At 49.4% G+C, this 17,048-nt stretch overlaps 7 protein-coding genes across 7 annotated transcripts; 2 read left to right on the forward strand and 5 right to left on the reverse strand.

Moving 5' to 3' along the window:
* Positions 1 to 1,737: 1,737 nt before the first annotated feature.
* Positions 1,738 to 2,666, reverse strand: GCG54_00000494 (uncharacterized protein; the record flags this gene model as incomplete). The annotated part of the gene is made up of 2 exons (XM_045400631.1): positions 1,738 to 1,892; positions 1,946 to 2,666. 2 exons carry the CDS (start codon positions 2,664 to 2,666, stop codon positions 1,738 to 1,740), a joined length of 876 nt encoding a protein of 291 aa, XP_045263304.1.
* Positions 2,667 to 5,292: 2,626 nt separating this feature from the next.
* GCG54_00000495 (uncharacterized protein) lies at positions 5,293 to 7,209 on the forward strand (the record flags this gene model as incomplete). The annotated part of the gene is made up of 2 exons (XM_045400632.1): positions 5,293 to 5,538; positions 5,677 to 7,209. 2 exons carry the CDS (start codon positions 5,293 to 5,295, stop codon positions 7,207 to 7,209), a joined length of 1,779 nt encoding a protein of 592 aa, XP_045263305.1.
* A 366-nt stretch (positions 7,210 to 7,575) lies between these two features.
* GCG54_00000496 (uncharacterized protein) lies at positions 7,576 to 8,985 on the reverse strand (the record flags this gene model as incomplete). Its single annotated transcript, XM_045400633.1, has 2 exons — positions 7,576 to 8,891; positions 8,970 to 8,985. 2 exons carry the CDS (start codon positions 8,983 to 8,985, stop codon positions 7,576 to 7,578), a joined length of 1,332 nt encoding a protein of 443 aa, XP_045263306.1.
* Positions 8,986 to 9,336: 351 nt separating this feature from the next.
* On the reverse strand, positions 9,337 to 10,401 carry GCG54_00000497 (uncharacterized protein; the record flags this gene model as incomplete). The annotated part of the gene is made up of 1 exon (XM_045400634.1): positions 9,337 to 10,401. The coding sequence occupies one exon, from the start codon at positions 10,399 to 10,401 to the stop codon at positions 9,337 to 9,339; it is 1,065 nt and encodes a 354-aa protein (XP_045263307.1).
* Positions 10,402 to 11,348: 947 nt separating this feature from the next.
* GCG54_00000498 (uncharacterized protein) lies at positions 11,349 to 11,708 on the reverse strand (the record flags this gene model as incomplete). Its single annotated transcript, XM_045400635.1, has 2 exons — positions 11,349 to 11,587; positions 11,648 to 11,708. 2 exons carry the CDS (start codon positions 11,706 to 11,708, stop codon positions 11,349 to 11,351), a joined length of 300 nt encoding a protein of 99 aa, XP_045263308.1.
* Positions 11,709 to 14,071: 2,363 nt separating this feature from the next.
* On the forward strand, positions 14,072 to 15,202 carry GCG54_00000499 (uncharacterized protein; the record flags this gene model as incomplete). The annotated part of the gene is made up of 1 exon (XM_045400636.1): positions 14,072 to 15,202. The coding sequence occupies one exon, from the start codon at positions 14,072 to 14,074 to the stop codon at positions 15,200 to 15,202; it is 1,131 nt and encodes a 376-aa protein (XP_045263309.1).
* A 207-nt stretch (positions 15,203 to 15,409) lies between these two features.
* On the reverse strand, positions 15,410 to 16,866 carry GCG54_00000500 (uncharacterized protein; the record flags this gene model as incomplete). Its single annotated transcript, XM_045400637.1, has 2 exons — positions 15,410 to 15,888; positions 15,951 to 16,866. The coding sequence occupies 2 exons, from the start codon at positions 16,864 to 16,866 to the stop codon at positions 15,410 to 15,412; spliced, it is 1,395 nt and encodes a 464-aa protein (XP_045263310.1).
* Between the last annotated feature and the right edge of the window lie 182 nt (positions 16,867 to 17,048).

Genomic DNA, 17,048 nt, shown 5'->3' on the forward strand with positions numbered 1-17,048 from the left:
TCTGCGATGTTGGCGTGGGACTAACGACAAGTGTTGCCACTTCCCTTGGCCCCTCATTTCTTGAGCATGAGCATGACATGCCAGTTCGACCGTGGTTGAGCCAACCTCGACCGTAGACGTGGCCGGCACCGCCGTGATCGCAGCCACATCTCCCGCACGCGGGCGGCTTCAACATGGGACTGTCTTGTTGTTAGCTCTTGATAGGGGTCTTGCGCCTAACACATATCTTCTCCCATACCAAAGCTGACCATGACCATCATCATTAAGGGAAGAAAAGGGGTCGCAACCCCAAGTTACGAAAAGATCGGAGTTGATCAAGGCTCGACCCGTCTATATTATTCTAGTGCTCAGAAGGAAATGTAATGCTGGTTAGGAAATATGAACGAAATGAATGATGTTGTCGTAGTCAACCGGTTGTTGTCACTAGAGGGGCTTCAGTAAGTGGACGCAAGAAGTCTGTTGAACTCCGCAAGGAACAGGTATCCCCGTAAGGTTTACAGGGTTTAATTTTTAAGCACATTGCCAAGGCCTAGTCGTGTTCAGTGAGGCCAAAACCAACGAACAAATGATCGAGCGTACGAGCGAGCGTGTGCGTGGTTGGCAATGTGATTTGTGGCGATTGAGGTTCAACTTGTAGCTTGCGGACGACATCTTGTCTAAACCTTGGCTGGAGGAGTATGGTGAAGAGAAGAAGAAGGGGCGAGTAGCCCGTTTAAGACCGAGCATCCTTTCACATCACTTTACGAACGGGCCGATCCGCTGATGTGCGACTGTGCCGCCGTCCCGCTCAAATTCTTTTTCAGCCTCTCATGAGTCATGCGTGAAAAATCCCAACCACGAGTAAACACAGGACTGCGGGTCGATCCTCTGGCGAACAATAAGTCGCTAGCGCATGCATTTGAAGCCCGAGTAAGAGATCAAGGACGTACAGAATTTCCTTCTTCGCGTTAGATGTAATGGCAAGCCCGCCAAGCCAAGGAGGGGTCTTGAACGACAAGAACTAAGTTGTTGACACATTGAGGAATGATGGTCCTGGCATTTATGCTCAATCATTTGATAGACTTGAGATCACTTTCTTTAGAGGTAAAAGGAAAGAAAGACTTAACCTCACATGAATACTGACCTGAACTCAGAATACAGGGTCACCACATATTAGACTACATCAATAAAAAGCTACGATACGACTTGCTGCGATGTTTCATGAACATATAACCACAATCGGAGAACCTCCAAACCTGAACTCGAAAGTCCAAGTGAATACTTCACAGTTCAGAGACCGGCGATTCCGGAAATTAGAATCCTCTTTCAAACGGACGATAACCCGCGTAAAACTTGATCATCCAGCTCCTCAGGAATGACCTACGTTGCAGACGCGTTCTAAGCATACGCTTGATTTCAGACCTTGAAAAAGCGTCGGCACGCATGAAACCGTCAGACAATACTTGGTGTCTTTCAGCGTCAGTCATGCGCAGCAGCTGTGCCATGGGACTTATGCCACCCGAAACCAGCCGCCAAACATTGGAAATTTCGTCAACAGAATCCAGGCCTTCCTTTTGTCTAATCGTGCGCAAGGGGGCTATCATTTTAAGCCCACGTCCATCTCTTTGAAATAGGTATTCCCGGCTACACTTGGGGACGCCCCCATCGTCACAAGAAAATCGATATATTGGCACGCGCCGCCCTTTAGTTTCTCTATAGAAAACGAGAGCCGGCCCTAGGTTGAGTTCGTTTTGCCGCTCAAAGGAGGAAATTGTATTGTTGGGTATTGCTTCTAAGTCTTTTGACGTTTGTTTCACGGACAGCCGTGTCCATGAAAGTTTCGCCGAATGATAAGTCGTATCGCGTGCTCTGACTGCTTGTCCAAAGCTTTGTGTCGGATCTCGTAAAACAATCTTCGATTTCTTAGATATCTTTTGTTCCACCGTCTCCATATCAACAATCTCACGCAAGACCAACCACAGGTACTCGTCGTATCTGCGGTAAAAGAACTTGACGATCTTGTCGAAGCACTGCCAAACGGGAAAGAGCCCTTCCTCTAATTCCCACGTGCAAAGAATCATGTCCAGAGAGCAGCATAATTCAAGCTCTGAGCTGCTTTCATCCGGAGCTCTGCCCAGATATAGGGACTGAACATAGATCTCGAAGCACAACACCGCGCGTTGTTTGTAGAAGAGGTTCTCCGCATCATCAGGTTCGGTTGTCCATTCGCTTTGACTCCGGCGAGAGGATGGCAAAAATCGCCAGGGTAGAAAGTAATATTGCTCGGTGTTTTCATAGTCGTGAACCCACAGCCCTGAGAGTACGATGCAGACCTCCTCGATGACCTTTAGCAGGCCTAGGACAGAACGAATGTCTTCGGGCCATAAATGATCAGGTGCACGTGGACCAATGCCGGCCACCAACTCGCGGACCAACTCGACGAGTTCGTCGGTGGTCGGCTTTACGGGGTTTCGTGTATGCATTTGTCGGAGTCTTACGACGGCCAGCAACTCGGGGAGCAGGTTGCAATCAATATAATTCCCGAGTACTGCGGATTTATAGTCAGTGACCTGCTTGAAAGCCTGTGGGTTTGCGGCTATCCACGAGCGGAGGTCTCGGGGGCAGTTGATGTTTGACATTATCAGTAGATGTATGTCTGGCGGCAGACCACCTGGAAAAGCCGACATCTTGGCCGACGAATGAGATAAAAGTTGCTCCGAATTTCACAGCGTAAGGTACCTATAGAAAGGTTGCGTGTGCTTGGCGTGGCATGAGGGGATCAGTTTAAATACGTTTCGTCCAGCTAGGTACCTCAATCAATACCGCGGCTTCGGATTAAGGTTTGTCACGGTAGCCCTCCAAAATTTAGTCGCCCTTGTCCAACATAAGCCATCTGGCGTTGAAAGAGTCTACAGCAGAGGAGTCTTTCAATAAAGATGGTTTATTGAGGTTATTCACCTGGCTAACCCAATCAAGTCGCCCAAACGACCCAGTTTTACTCCAACTCTACCTTAACAAGAAAGGCTGGGTGGGCTCTCTGACATCATCACGGTAATCCATGATACTGTGCCAATGGTGCTGGGCGCTTGGGTGCCTGTGGTACTTGCGGCTACTTGCCCGCTATTAGCGCCTGCTTCTAAGGTAACGATTTCCTGCCGAAGCTGCTAGTTAGGCTATTATGTGCCGTAATCAGTGAATCTTCAGCTTGTAATCCTGCAGTGCTAGAGACTTTGACCTCGTATTAATTAAAAAAAAAAAAAAAAACAGTGCGTGCAATTGCTTTTCTAGCGGTCGCAACATGTGAGTTGAATAGGTGCTGCACTTTTTATGCCTTTTTGGTAGGTGAGGTGGGATCTGGTGGTGTCTCTAATGCCCCCTAGCATCGCTGGCACCCACTGGCGCCCGCTACCCTGTGGCCCTGCGCCCCTATTCTATAGCGTCGGAGCTGTGGTCTCAATTGGCAGTATGCCTACCTTACCTACCTAAGGTAAGGTGTACATTTCCTGCCCGTGTGTGTATTAGTGATTTCGAGAATGATAGGGATAATGACGATAGGCGACGACAACAGCAACGACGATAGCAAGCACAAAGGAATAGTAGTCGCTCTGACATAGCAAAAATGGTAGCCTAATTCTAAGAACCCAACATTTTCTGCTACGGTATGTAAAGAAAAATATAATTATCTGGCTGGTTGCTTTGGTATACCTTGTGTTGATTCGCTCTATTCCGCACTAGGTGGGTTTTGGCGTCTTGTAGTCGATAAGACATGCATAGTTTGTATATTAATTTGTCATGTTATCCAGGCGAGGAATGTTGTGAACGCGATTATTTGTATTCAATTCTGAAAGTCCTTGATGCTCACAGTAGAATCACACTTCACAACCTACCGCTCAGATTCACCTGAGAGCATCCAACTCTTCTCTAAGTTCAACCCTCGAAGGAGACTGGACGACAATGAACGCAAGCTTGGAACGTCGAACAAAAACCCATCATTTCCACCATGTTGCCAGTCTGATCTGAAACTTAATATCATTCTGCGGATTGAATCGTGTTAAGCACCATCCACTGAGAATAAACAACAACAAGCAGTGTGAACCGGGTGGTTGTTGGCACCTACCCAACGCCATCTCTGCCTTACAGCAGGATTCAACACCAAGTTTCACTGCCCATTTTGATTGTTTGAATATGGTGGCACACATGTCAGAGTCATTCTAGTATCTTGACAAACGCCTTCTGACACATATTTTGACTGAACAAAACAAACATGCCCCAAAAGTCTCGCATCATGATTCCAAGCTACGAGTATCAATAGTACCAGAGAGTGGAATGGCTCATCTGTTGCAGCCACCCGAAGGGCAAACACAACGTCAGCTGTTTAAGCATTGTTAAACGCAAGCACTAGTCGCTGGATCAGATGCATCCACAATCTGATCAAATTCTTCATGATGATTGTATTATGTGTAGATTTGCAAAATTGCTACTTTGTACTACGCGTGGCACACATGAGTGATGGTGTCTTGAGAAAGTTACTAACGAAGATGCACATAATTTTCATTGGCAGAATGGGATGAAAGCATTCATTCTTGTCATGCCTATATCATCTAAGTTGTTATAGTGCTCTGGATTTATGAAATCGCTTGAAAGTCCATACCGTAATGCTGAGCTTTTGAATTCACATCTCATGAGGGCATTATTCAAGAGGGCATTAGCAGAGGTGGCATGGTAAAAGATGGTGTAGTGTAAACTGATGATTTGCATAAAGTTGATTGAAATAAATGAAGTGTTGTATATCTTCAATCGCCATTTTGTTCTTTTTGAATGCAACTGCAAATGCAAAAAAGCGTCATCGTAGAGTTGCACATTGTCGGTTTGTTGACAATTTCCCCAACCTCTTTGCACGCGCTGGAGCTACAGAGGTTGATGGCCAAAGAGGTCAAAAAAACAGCAACCTTGACTAGGCTAGTTTTCGAGGTGGTGGCCAAAGAGGTTAAAAAAGCAGCAACCTTGACTAGTTTTCCGTTGATCTTTGTCACCAGTCAAGCAGCAAACAAGCAAGCGGTGGCCTCTACAAGGTTTTGTTTTCTTCACGTTTGTCGACGCATACGCTAGAAGGCTGTTGTTGTCATATATATTCACAAACACGCATACACAAGCCAAAAGAAGGTTCTGTCACATTCTTCATTTAGACTGTTCAGTTCCTCAGTAGATCTGTGCCCATCTGAGTACATAAATTCAGCGATTTCCGGTCCTTAAACTCTTCTCTTCGTTCGGATCAACGGAACAAGTCATCAACTCATCAGCTACATTGTAATCATGACCTCTCACCTTGTCCCTGGTGGCGTGCCGGGAGGCACACAATGGAAAAGACCCTCCGCCAATGTCTCATTTCCTACCACAACTCCTCCTCGCGTCACCCCAGACACCATCATCATTGGGGCAGCTGCCCCAAACATTGAAAAGGGTCATCCTACGCTCGACGGATGGTTTCTATCGGATTTTTACGCATTCAACTACCTCCTGAAGGGCCTTGGGTCTAGACAGGTCTGGCTGACAGCCGCTGTAAGTGTCCATTCCCTATTCAACACCCTCGCCGCCGTCTTGATCCCTCTCTCTGTATCTGCTGTTGGCATTATCTGTGACTCTGTCTATATCACGGCTTGTATATCTATGACTTACTTCAGCTAACAATGAAGGCAGGATCCTCACAAATTGATCCAATCTGGACAGCATACAGATCGATTCATGCATGGCAACCCCTATCAGACGCGGAAGGTTGTCTTAGACAAGCACCTACTCCAAGCCCAGGAGTACACTCCAGTCACAATCGTGAGAAGTGCGGAAATGATTGAGAGGTTCTTGAAGGAGGTCAGAACTGCATCACAAGAGGCTGTGAGCAAGGGTGTTCCTCTCCTTCTCCTGATATTTTGTCATGGCAAGGGGAATTGGGAATTCCTCCTTGACTGTGGCAAGGCCAATAGAGGCCTTTCTGTCACTCGAGTTAAAGAAGCAGTCGCAACCGGCTGCAATGTCACACTCTACTCTACTGCTTGCTACTCCGGCGGGTGGGTGGTCCGGGACTTGAGCAAGCCCGAACACTCCCCCATCAATGCCACCATGCTAGCAGCAGCTGACCCTAAGCACACCTCGAACGCCTGGCAGGACTCCCCCTCCATTGGTCGAGCCTGCGGATCTGTGTTTGCAAGCACGGTCATCAAGTCACTCACTTCCTCGGCAAGTCCGTTGCAACCAATACTCCCCGCTGGCGTTGAACAGCTTGAGCCAGAAAGCGACAACCCTACTCAGACGCAGACTTACAACGCCTTTTGCCATTCGGTTTTGAACATCTGCGCCACTCAGGTCACTACGCTTCACGGCAACGAGGCGTTTACGTTCAGCGCGCAAGATGATCAGTGGGATTGGAGCTGGACCCGTCGCACGGGGATTCCTCTGAGCCATTTCCAGAAGCGATGGGATGCGCTCCCTGACGTCCCCTTCAACACTAGAAACCTCCTCTTGACCCACAAGAAGACATATTCGGACCCGGACCCCAGGAACGCTTCATTCTCCGGCTCGGCAGGTCCCTCTCAAACCGGCGGTGGCGATATCTCCGAGGAGTTTGTCAAGAATCTGACAAAGAACCGAACTGCAGCCATGGCAAGGACATTCCTAGAGACTTGCCCTGGTGATTGGGATAGCGGATTTGGCCCGATCGCCCGTGGCTGTCTTCGAGCAGCTGCCAACCATCAGAAGGTTATTGACCCGGACGTCGACGTTGCTGCCATGATGGCATTTCGCTGGGAGGTCAGTCTTCTTGCTGATTACATCGTTCAGCATTTCAACCTCAAAGCGCCCAATGGTGAAACATGCCTCATGTGGGACCGTGGCAAGTGGCAAGCGGAGGGGTTTAAGACGATTCCGAATTATGACAAGCGGTACAGCGCAGTGTGGAGCGCTCTACAAAATGCCAACATTGAACCCGAGCCGGCAACCATCCAGGGATACCCTTTTGTTCGGTTTTCCGAGTATCTGACAGTCGCGGTGGTCGCACTAGACCTCTCAGGCCCGGACACGATGAGTCTCGCCTCGAAGATCGGCGATTTCATGGAAGAGTTCAGAAAGTTCCAGGAAACCCGTAGCATGACCACTGCTACCAGAGACCGTGGTGTCATTCGGAAGGCTCGTGACTTCTTCAAGGTGATGGGACAGAAGTTCTCATCCTTGGACATCTGAAGTGCGAGGGTATGGCGTAAAAGGTAGCAAAATGCTCACGTCATTTGGCTAACCTTGGAAGCAATGAAAGAGACCAGAGAAATGGAGGATCACCTGTATGATTCGTGTTCGCTCGTTAGGTTATCAGCTTTTTATGATAGTAAAGTGCGTCTCAGTACACGCATCGATATTCCACAGGAGTGTATTGGGCGTTACAAAGGTGATGTGCTGGTCTCTTTAGTTGCGTTCATTATGTTATGATACTTCAGACAAGCTCCCTATCGAGTTGAAAATAGCAAGTATTAGCTGATACCATGATAGTGGCTAGCCCATCACCTGGAGCAAATTCATGTAGATATTTAACGAACCAATCCTCGAAAAGGTATGTCACCATGCAACAACCCACGGTTGGACCCCAAAATGCGAGCCTGGGTAGTAGTCTATGATCCATGTCTTCAAGTTGCCTTGAAACCATTGCAGCGGGCTTGTAGTTGCCTCTATTGCAGACCTGCACTTAGAATTGGCTCGTGCGAGTGCTCCTATTGTCTCTGTTTGTCTTTCACCCTCGTCAAGACGCAGCAAAGGAGCCAGTCTACCGATACCACCCGATAGAAGCTTCCAGGCGTTGTGAATCCCGTCCATACGATCCCAGTTTTGTTGCTCTTGTAAAGTTTCGAGATATGCGACCGCCATGAAGCCATCATATCCATCCTTGACGATGAATTCACCCGTACATGTATCCATGCAGGCAATTCCATAGATTGGAACCCGGCCTTGATCCATGGGTATCAAACCAACCTGTGACAGTCGTAGAAGTCGGCGAGCTACAGCCCCAGTCATGGACTCTATCCCCGTCCGCGTCCAAGTCACAAACTTTCGATAATAGCTCCAGCGTGCCGAATGAAACATGACTTTCGGTGTTCCAAGCGCTTCTTTCAAAGTTTGCACTCCTTCTTGCATAACCACGTCTGAGCCCCAGAAAGGCTGGGCATCAACCTGCCGTATGTTCAAAACCTGACACAAAGCTGAATCAATAATACTGTCGCATGTGCGGCAGAGACAAGAAGCAAGCTTATCTATATGCTCGCCGAAATCGATGGCACGAATGTCAACTTGCGTTGATATGTCCTCGGTTGCCATTGAAAGAATTTGGAACGGTGTTTGATCGGACGTATGATCAGGGAATTCCCTGCCGTGACAGAAACACAGGACGTAGATCTCGAAGAGTAGAACAAGCTTTTTCTGAACGAACATGCTGTGCTCGTCTTTCTTGCCCCAGAAACTATCGTGCTGGAGTAATCTCGTCGTCCGCTCGTCATACAATATGAAATCCAGACGCTCGGGTTCCTTCGGGTGCTCGAGGTGCTCGAGGAGCCACGGAGTCTCGAGCCAGAACGTGTCATCTCTGTGGCGATTGTTCTGCATTGCCGTGACAATGCATTCTACCTCGTCCATGAGTTCTAGCAAGGCTAACGCTGAAGCTTTGTCCGTGGGCCACACCAAACCAGGGGTGCTTTCCTTGGCGGCGGCTTTCGACTTGAAGGCGGATATGACGAGATCTTTAAAGCTCGGTAGCTCGGTGGACTGCTGGTGGATTTCGCGGAGACGTAAAACACTCAGAGCCGAAGGAAGGAGATCGCGGTCCGTAAAAGACTCGAAAACCATTGACTTATTTTCCAGGAGTTTCCGTAAAACCTCGGGATCTACTCAGATCCAAAAAAGGAAGTCTTTTGGGGACGTCAAATAGGATGCCACCATATTCGTCAGCTCTACTGGAAGACGAACGAGAGTCGCCATCTTGCGCGTGACGAGCAGTTGTTGCAATGTGTGTTTTGGCTTCTGTTGATCTGCGGTGTCAGCTTAGATGATTGACGTGTAATTAGGTTCGTTTGTTAGGGGTGCTGAGGTCAGTACTGAAGCATGGAAGAAAGAAAAAGACGTCTAATATTGGGAGGAAAACCTAGATTGCGAAATTGTGGATCGACCGGCCCTAAAAGATATGACTGGTGTGATCAGTCATCTATGTATTAGACATCTCTATGACCCTCGGGATGGTTGACACGTGGCTACATCTTTCGCGGCTATAGGGACAAGTCTATTCAATCTACACAACTTTGCAGCCCTTGATGCGAATGCACAGAGGCAACTCTATTTGCCTCCGTTCTGGCTCACAAAGCCCTGCTTCGTCAAAGCCTCCAGATACCCACTTGTCCTCTTCACACCTTCATGGCCACTTGCCTTCGCTGCCTCAAAAGCAACACGGTACACGTGCAATCCTTCGGAAAACAACGGCCGGTGGTGTTTCCAGCCGGTAAGGTTCGTGAGCTTTGTAGAGTCTGTCCACTGCGGGAAGTTTATAATTCCATTTGGCCAGGGATTTTCGTCATTCTTCAGCTCGAGAGGGTCGACATACTTCAGCCCTCCCGTGATGTTGTACTCCTTGACCAGAGCTTTCGCCACCTCGTCGACAGTCTCGTACTTTTGGGCAGAGATGTTGAAGACCTGACCTTCAGCTTCGGATCTGTTGACGTGGGAAGCTATGGCGACGTATGCTTCTCCGCAATCGTCGACATGGAGGGCATGAACAATGGTGTTTGGTGGGGTGGGCAGCAAGAGGGGCTTGCCATCAGCGGCTGCCTTGGCTGCAACATCGAAGAAGGCCTTGTAGAAGCTTGAGCTTCGGCCGTAGACGTTCGTAGGTCTGACCAAGACCGGAGCGAAGACATCGCTGTGATCAAAGATCTTCCTCGCATGCGTCGCACGGTTGATGAGGAAAGGCACTGTGTTGATCGGGGAGTCCTCCGTGTGCGGGGCGAGGTCCGAGGCGCCGTGGTAGTGGGGCCCGATGCCGTAGTCCTTGCAGCCGGAGCTGAAGATCACAATGGGTCTAGTTCCTGCGGCAGAGCTGGCGGCGCCAAGAGTTCGAAGAAGCTTGATCGTGTTGTTGTAATGCGGCATGTAGTCTAAAGGGTTCTCGGTTGCCGATACGATTGCATCGAGGGTGGCCGGAAGGTGAGCCTGGATCTCCGCGTGTGCGGACAGGTCGTCGATCGCGCCGACGATTGGGATGATCTCCTCTTGGGCGAGAGCTGTTGCGGCCGACGGAGATCGGACGAGTCCGTAGGTCTTCCATCCGGCGGCAACGAATGCGCGCGCTACAGCGTTGCCGATATAGCCGTTCGCGCCAGTGACGAAGACAGTCTTAGGTGCCATTCTGACTTGATTGCAGGGTTTTGATGGTCTTCTCTTCGTCATTTTGAGTTTCGGTTCGTGATTTATAGTCACGACTGTTAATTCTTTCAGACGGTTGATGAAATCTCGTGATAACGTTGACAGCTCCGTTTCCTGAAATCATTAGCGGGGCAAGAAAAGAATCTGAGATAATGCGGAGGAACAATGTGGCCGAGACGGCTGGTTTATGGTAATACAGCGGCGATGGCTGTGACGGGGATGGTGATCCATTGTTGGCGTGTTACCACTACATCACGCAAGTTTACACCAGTCAGAACGCAATGCGACCTGACGTGTTGCGCCTCCTGCATGGGCCACTATGCAGCGGATGGGTTCATGCAGACCAGAAGTCAATCGTTTCAGAAGATCTGCGATCTTGTACAACTGATTCAACCAGGGCTCCTTTTCGCTGTGTCGACATGCAGCACCTTTGGCTGTCGATGGATCGCCCTTGGGGCGGAATTCATATTCCGCAAGGGACCCCGTGCCGCTCGAATTCGGCCGAACGATTGCTAAGCTCGGCGCAATGCACGTAAGATTATCAGCCCCGGCATCCCACTTGCACCATGGGCGACTATTATTTGTGGGCTGTTTGAATGCTGCGCACTGTAGCAAATGCACGTCATTTTCATTGAACTGAAAAGTACGGTCCGTTAGAGTCGCCTCCGAGTTGTCTCCGGCACCGGAACCTGGCAATACGGGGCAAATATCCGTGTCCGGCCGGACCCGAAAGTCTGTGCTAGAAAGTCAGTCCTCGATTGACATACAACGCTTCCATACTCAAAGTTTCTCCAATCTTGTTATTTGATTCATATGGATACTAGGTCTTCTATCTGCCCAAACCTTCGTCTCCTAGTTCGTGGTGACCATGTTCAGTTGCTAGTCAGACACCTTACTTTGCCACCCTGCACTATCTCACAGGCCTGGCCTTATTCGCAGTCATCACTGGCCACAGAGTCGAAAATGTTGGGTGGAGTATTGATACCGCGACGGCCATTGGCATCGCACGTTCCCTGGCGGTCTCTTTGGTCGACTCTGCCGGTGCAGGGTTGTTCCTCCTTGCTCGCACCGGTCGCCGCGCCGGTAGAGGCCCCAGCTGCGCCCTCGGCCGCACCTCCGGCGGCAGCACCGCCAGCGACCCGGGCTGCTTTACCGCCCCTGGCTGGAGCTCCAAAGGGAGTATTAGTAGATGTATAAGATAAGTTTGCCTCATAAACATGTTACTCACAGGCAAGAGTCTGGCCAGCCAGAACAGTTAGGAAAAAGATGGTGAAGGTGGAGAATTGCATTTTGACGGAGCAGCAAATAGTGTTATGCCAGATAATAATGAATTAGACAGTAAGTCTCAGAATTCGAAGGGAAGAAGAGAGATGTGATTAAAGTTGTTCTAGAATGCTCCTATGATTGAGGGAGAAGGTGTTATCTTAAATACTGAGTGTCACTCGACAAGCTTAAATGTTCATAAGCGCTGTTTTGACGAGGCAGTCCAGTTGACATATTGACAGCCGTACTGAACCACTGGTCTCAGGGAGTGACGTTCTGCCTCAGAACTTTGCGGGGAAAGCTTCAAAAAGCCAGGGGCAGGCATAAGCTAATGCCAGTCCGAACGCCTCGCTGGGTTGAGTTTACATCGCTCCTTAGGGTTGTGGGTAAACATGAGCTCGATTATTCGTTCTTTTGGCTGTTAAGTAAAGTCTTTGCTACCTCGCTTAAGGATCTGAAGCATTTTATGGGCTGCGTTTCTATAGAAGTGCATCAGCGGTCACCCCGAACTGTCTTTGCCTCCTGAGTCTGAATGATTCGCATCTAGAGCGAACGACATGACTCTTTCCCCTCCAAACATTATCGGACTGCTATGAACATAGTGGTACATATGAGCCAGAATCGGGGTTCTGGCTTAAAAGAATGGCTAATCATAGCCTTGATGTTGGTGCGGCTTCTGGCTTAAAAGAATGGCTAATCATAGCCTTGATGTTGGTGCGGCCGGTGGTTGTCATCCACGTTTGCGTCACAGCCCGTACTTCGTTCCATGTGAGTCTTTAGTGCTCAGATTCATTCTAACTAGATATCTTACGGCAGGTAAACTGTAGCTCTCGTTGTAATAATTAGGCATCGGAAGTATCTTACCATAATGTTCTGTTTAGATTGTCTGCGTGTTGACCGGCATCGACAGTACCTTCTTAAATCAACGGATGTGATGAACACTCCAAATTTTGGACTTTATAGTCCCGTTTAATTTGTGACTTTTGCAGTTATGAATTACCCCCATGCTATCGTTGAAGTGTAATTGGCACCGTCCCGTTGATGGTATGCAAACACAGGTGCACACCAGTAGCCGCCCTCTGCACGATCAATCTCCACTACTGCATGCATCAATTTGCTGAACGCCGGAACAGAATATGATACGATGCCGTCTGCACCAAAATATACCATATCAAAGTGAACTTCAAGTCTCCAAATGCGCCGTTGACACCCCCCCCCCCCCCCCCCCCCCCCCNTGTCCCCCCCCCCCCCCCCCCACCTTGAAAAAGCCGTCTCACTTCTATTCATCATGGCGCTTATCCTCAACGTCTTTTCGAATCGAGATATGTTGAAATAATTCAACGTATTGACTGATGGTCCGGGCTTTCTATAGATCAATTGCCATAATCTTAGGCTGACCTTCCCGCCAAGGTACCCATCCATGGATGCTAGCGTAGCAGGGGAATTTGCTAGCCTGTCAGTTAAGGCGGGAAAAATCACACCATCCGTTTGTAATACAAGACAATGCCGAAGGATCTTGTAGCATTCTGCCATCAAAAGTGCCAAGAGGGCTTCTGCCTTGGTATGGTGGGTAACATGCAGGGTCCATAAGGCTGCCTGGGATTGGGGGCTATCTAGATGACTGCGCATGAACGGAATTGGACATTCTCCCGAGCTGCGCCTGGAGGCCAAAGGGAACCTCGGCATTCCTTCGAGGCAATGCAAATGGTCAATGCTAGTCAAATGACCAGTATGTTGCCTCTCTCACTATCATCACGTGTCTGACGTAAGAATGAAAAATGGTCCGTTCCACAAGTGCCGGCTCAGGTAAAATCAACGTCGATGAGAGATGCCACCGTCAACATTGCATGTTTTTCCATGAAGATAGCCTAAGTGCTTCCTCCAAGCATTTTCTTCCGCGATCCAGATCAAGAAAAAGGATATCACTATTCATTTTCCGGCTTTCGAACATGCCAGGGCGAACAACATTGCAGGATTGCGTATCCACAGCTGCTTACGTTGGGGGCTAGCTGGTGGCTCAGTTCCCGACTCTTGGAATAAGATTTGCCCGATCACGTTGGTGTTTTCCAGCTCGCAACTCGTGTCTGGATTCAGTTCTGACTAGGAAAACTGGTTTGAATCAAGGTTCCAAGGTAGACGAGTATCTCCACAAATCTAGCAAAAGCCCCATCAAGTCATTGAAAGTTACCTAGACCTCCCTGAAGTATTCGACATAATTGATGACTGACGAACACGAACGGCACGGCAAGGCCCCAGCATGTGGGTGATGGCTGTGTCTGCCAGCTCTAGAAGACAGAGGGTCAGACGATCCTATTAAAAGGGTCGCGCGAGACGCTGTGGCACTTGCTTTTCTTTACCCAAGCCAAGCATACCTGTACATTCAGTAAACATGAGATCATTTACATTGGAAACCTTCGCCTGCTTAGCAGTGGCTGCATCAGCGCTGCATATTCCCCGCCAAGAAAATACCCTCTTGGTCGACGTTGCTCCCGACTATCCTCGGCCATATGTTCTACCCAGATTCAAAGGTCGGGCTGTCAAACTGACCGGCTCAGACATTATTCGGTTCGCCATCACTGCGAACTCATCTGGAGGTGCATTTTCCATGGTCCAGCACAATGGCAAGACCTCAGGCTGGACAGCCGCCAGACCCCACACTCATGAGAAAACTCACGAGCACTTTTATTGCACCCGAGGCCGCGTGGAGCTCTGGGCACAAAAGAATATCACCGGCGCCAACCACGAGGCCCGAGTTGCTTCCGTGGGCGACTACGGGAATGCGCCTCCAGGCACTATACACACCTTTCAACTTATCGACCCGGATAGCCAATTGAATCACATTTTTCATCCAGCTGGCTTCGAGAATCTCTTTGCGAAGCTCAGTCTCGGCGAATACGAATCCGAAGTTGGATCGCCATACGTTGCGATTGAGAAGGACCCTGACCCGTTTGGAGTTCTTACCCCTGAGGTGTACGAACAGCTTCGATCCATGGACTTGATTGCCGCTTCAGCAGAAGCATTCACGCCTAGAAGAGATTTGATCAACGGCACTGCGGGCGACGCCGGATCACCTTGGCATGACGGACCAAATAGCTTTCCATCTGATCCAACTGAGCCATATTTCATTGCCAACAACTACGGCTCAGCATATCTCAACTCCGAGGACGGCTACAAAGTCATACAACCTCTGGTCACACCCACGCAGACGGATGGAAACTTCACCATGGGTACCATAGTACTCTCCCCGAAGCTTGATAATCAAGCCCCAACGACGGTCACACTACCTCATCATTTTGCCCTAGAGCTACAAGAGGGCCAACTGTCTCTATCCGTGGATGGGTTCGAAAGTCTGAGCCTGCTGCAGGGAGATGTCGCCTTCGTATCTGCTCACAAGACCTTCTCTTTTTATGCCACGGTGCCCTTGACCAAACTTCTTTACATGAATGGCGGGGACCAAGGATTGGATCATCAGCTGCTGCAGAAGAGTGCCCCTTGGGGGTTTCCAGTGTATCCCTCTTAACGTCTACTTCTGGACTTCAGAATCTGACTTTCATATATCAGTATTTATAGAGTTCAAGTCGCCAGCTTTGGGACGAGAATTCTTTTAGGTTTTTTCACCAGAACGGAGATGCACATAGAATATATTATCATGGGGGCTTGTGTAGAATGGATACTTTATGCAATATTTCTGATTTCTTGGACTCTGCCATTAACAGCTCTCATGAGTTTAGTGTGTTCCGTTCACACCATTCGCCTTGCCAGCCAAGAATTCTTTCTTGAAGACGGCCTCCATCTCTTTCCTAAAGGCCACAGCCTGTGCTTTTTCGCTGTACTCGACGTCTTGCCAGCTCAGTCCCTGGTCCTTCTTCACATCACGCTTGAGAACAAAGCCATGTGCCAGGCCAATAGGCAAGCCCTCAATGGCCATAGAGTTCTCGGCAGTGGTAAGCTTTCCGTACACGGTGAAGCCGCCTTCACCATCCAATTTTTCGCCTGCCTTGAGATCCCGCTTCGCTGTGGCAACAACATCTCCCGCCCAAGTCTTAGTCTGACCAGTTGGTTCGCCGCGAACCATTATTGTCGCGACTGAGACGCCAAGCTCCAGACCGATGAGATGATAGGGCTTGTACTGAGCGGCATACCAGCCGGTGGGGTCTGTCTTTAGGCCGTATTGCTTGAAACATTCCCTCTGGTATTCTCCGGGTGCTTAGGAGAGAAGGCATTAGTAACCCGTCTAGAAAAGTCTCATCTGGTTAACAATCACTCACCTTTGATGATCACGTAAACACCCCATCTGAGATCATTGAATACCCATCGACCGTCTTTCTCCATGCAAGACACAACTTCCACCGTGCCATTCTTCTCGAGTTGGCCTCCTTCGCTGGTGGGCTTCAGCACCGTAGGGAGGTCCCACACACCACAGGGAGGGAACCTCAGCCCATCCGAAGGAGGGCTCAGGTCGCATCCGTTGGCAACGGCAGCCATCTCCAAAGCACTCTTGGTACCATCGAGGAAACTGTTGAACATTTGCGGGTTGAAGTCACCCCCGGCAAGCTGCTCTTTGGTGAACCCATAATGGTTCCACACGGTATCCGGCGTGGAGTAGTGGTACTCGGGCAAATGCTTGGTTCCCTTGCCTGCGCACACGACTTCAAAGCCAGCCGTCTTGGCCCAGTCAACCATCTCAGCAATGAGTGCTGGCTGATCGCCGTACGCCATTGAGTAGATAATGCCAGCCTCCTTCGCCTTTCGTGCCAGCAAGGGACCAGCCAGAACATCGGCTTCAACATTGATCATGACAATGTGCTTCTTGTGCTCGCAGCATAGCAGGGCGTGTCGGATGCCCGCTGCAGGGTTTCCAGTAACTTCAAGCACGACATCGATTTCAGGGGTAGCGATGAGTGTTGCCGAGTCTGTCGTGATGGCTGTCTTGCCTGCAGCAATCGCTTCTGAAATGCTCAGAGAAGCAGTTGCGTCGAACTTGCCCTCGGGATAGCCAGTACGCTTCAAAGAAGCCAGGGCCCGGTCAGAAGAGAGATCCGCAATGGCCGCCAGGTGAACTCCAGGGGTACGGTGGGACTGAGAGATGTACATGGATCCGAACTTGCCAGCGCCAATGATGCCGACCTGAACTGGCTTTCCAGCCTTTTCGAGGTCGGCGAGTTTTGTTGAAAGACTTGTCATGATTTCGATGATATCTTGTTCACAGAAAGAAAAAGAATGGTGATTTGGGTTGAAGAGCTGGTGTTTGATCTTGAATAAGTTGAAAAGAAGCCCACGTTGACTAGTGATTATACAGCCGCCTGTTGAATTGGGTCCATGACCATATTTATCATATGGATTCGTTCGCTCCCCTCATGCGCCTA

Source organism: Colletotrichum gloeosporioides (assembly GCF_011800055.1).
Source record: "Colletotrichum gloeosporioides strain Lc1 chromosome Unknown consensus_50, whole genome shotgun sequence".
NCBI lineage: Eukaryota > Fungi > Ascomycota > Sordariomycetes > Glomerellales > Glomerellaceae > Colletotrichum > Colletotrichum gloeosporioides.